At 42.5% G+C, this 2,082-nt stretch overlaps 1 protein-coding gene across 2 annotated transcripts in view; it reads right to left on the reverse strand.

Moving 5' to 3' along the window:
- The window catches only part of LOC106812840 (ammonium transporter Rh type B-B-like), a 14,429-nt gene that overhangs the window by 1,783 nt on the left and 10,564 nt on the right, over positions 1-2,082 (reverse strand). For both annotated transcript variants that reach the window (XM_014816822.1, XM_014816823.1), the window contains exons 5-8: positions 1,688-1,851; positions 993-1,130; positions 477-610; positions 82-242 (exon numbers count right to left, since the gene is read on the reverse strand). In XM_014816822.1, the coding sequence (XP_014672308.1) occupies positions 82-242; positions 477-610; positions 993-1,130; positions 1,688-1,851 (597 nt within the window). The remainder of the gene's footprint in view (positions 1-81; positions 243-476; positions 611-992; positions 1,131-1,687; positions 1,852-2,082) is intronic.

The following is a 2,082-nucleotide window of genomic DNA, read 5'->3' on the forward strand; positions in this document are numbered from 1 at the left end:
ATATATATATATATATATATATATATTTATATATTTTTTTTATCAAGAGCTAATATAATCTTACCTGTGATGATTCCTTACCTGTGGTGGTTCCACCGATTATTGCGATACAGAGCGTCACGCCCATGGCTGCCATCTGGTGGCCGGCTTGGATACCACTTGTCCATCCCATGCCTCCATGTTCGCCATGTCCTCCAGTCACGTTAGTCACCGGGGCGAGGGCGGGGAACGTGTCGTATAAACTGCATAGCAAAATAATATTATAAAGCAAATCTGATAAATAAATAAGTAAATAAAAACATGTAGATTGCAAGATTTTCATCACTTTATGCATCCAATAAACATATCTAAATAAATAAATAAATAAGTATATAAATAAATAAACAATTTGCAACAATTGCATCTCTTTCTATCGTAAAGAAAACATTCACGAATCAATCATGAACTATAACACCGTTCAAGATGTGTGCCCTTACCCGTCTCCGTACACTTCCTTCGACGCGATGGCGCTGGCTACGGCACTAGCAAATGCCGCCAAGATGGCGGGCATCCCGTGAAGATTATGCACTCCGCAGGTGTCGTGAATCTTTAGCTTGCTGTTCATCATAGGCTGCAACGATGTAAACAAGAGTCGGCCATCGTCATTATTGCGCTAATATCGACTAATATCGAATCGAGTGAAAATGGAAGGCAGCATCGGGAACCGTACGTATCTCGATTTTTTCCGTGTAAGGGAAATTCTTTTTTTTCTCGTCGCGTACCGATTGAGGGCATACAAATCAGACGAAAAAACTATGCCGTGACATACGGAAGTCATAGACTTAGTTACGCTCTTACCTACGCTCTTACTTACGCTACTTGCGCTGTACAGACGCTCCATAGAAAATACACGGGGGGTATTACATATAGAAGCCATTTTTAATACCGAATTACTGAATTACCTAGCGTTAATACAAACGCTATTACGTGTAGAATACACGGGTGTTGTTTACCGTTAGAAATTTGTAGCCGACGACGGAGAGAGAGCCAGCTACCATTCCGATCAAGATGGCGCCCCAAGGTTGTATCATCATGTTACCACATGCACCGACTGCCACGCCGCCAGCGAGAGTCGAATTCTGGATGTGAACCTGTAGTTATAGGGCAGAACATGCGTCAGGTAAGGAGTCCGTATAGACTTGTAAGGTAGTGGTGGATTGGTGGTGGTGGCGATGGTGGAAGGAGTGGCAGTTCTGCTGGTAATGGTCACGTGAACGAAGTGGTACCTCTGGGGCACTGGGTCACAATTAAAAAAATCGTTATTTGCCCTCACCCGACCCAGGCTGAAAAGTTTGGGTAGGTAGGTAGGCTTATTTGAGGGGGGTCTTTTTACAAATTCAGCATGGTGTCTACATGCTCGGGTGTGCTTCGGTGGAGATACCTTTTACGTTGAATGTTTGTTTTGCTCGGTACATTGCCTCAGATTTATATAATGTACAGTGATACAATTTGTAAAAAAAAAAAAAATTGGAAAGATCAATACATTTTTTTAAGTCAGCCTCTTTTTGGCAGGTCGGTCGGGTGAGGGCAAACAAACAATATTTTTATTATGGCCTGGCAGTGTATAAATGCTGCCTACGCGAGACTTGTGATGAGTGAGTGATTGCGCATGTGTGAGGTGACGTCATCACTACATGAGTATACATACCATGTCCAACTTGTTCTTCTTGTCGACGAGAGAGGAGATGGCGAACGTGAACACGCAGCAGGCTGCGATGGAATAGTAGGTGTTGATGACGGCTCGATGTCTATCGTCTCCTGCTAGCGCTCCTGCGTTAAAGCTTGGCCAGAAGATCCACAGGAACACCGTCCCTGGTGGCAGAAATATGAACTATGTGCCTACGATGCGCGTGCGGTAGAGACGGGCGCCATTTTTACATTTTAACGCTAAATTTTAATTTAGGTTCCAGATCATCGTATTCGGCAACCTATCTCAATTTACATTTTTATATTTTGGATTCTTTCTCTATCTATCTCTATCTATCTATCTATCTATCTATCTATCTATCTATCTATCTATCTATCTATCTATCTATCTATCTA

This window comes from Priapulus caudatus, unplaced genomic scaffold (genome assembly GCF_000485595.1).
Source record: "Priapulus caudatus unplaced genomic scaffold, Priapulus_caudatus-5.0.1 Scaffold692, whole genome shotgun sequence".
In the NCBI taxonomy this organism is placed as follows: Eukaryota; Metazoa; Priapulida; class Priapulimorpha; order Priapulimorphida; family Priapulidae; genus Priapulus; species Priapulus caudatus.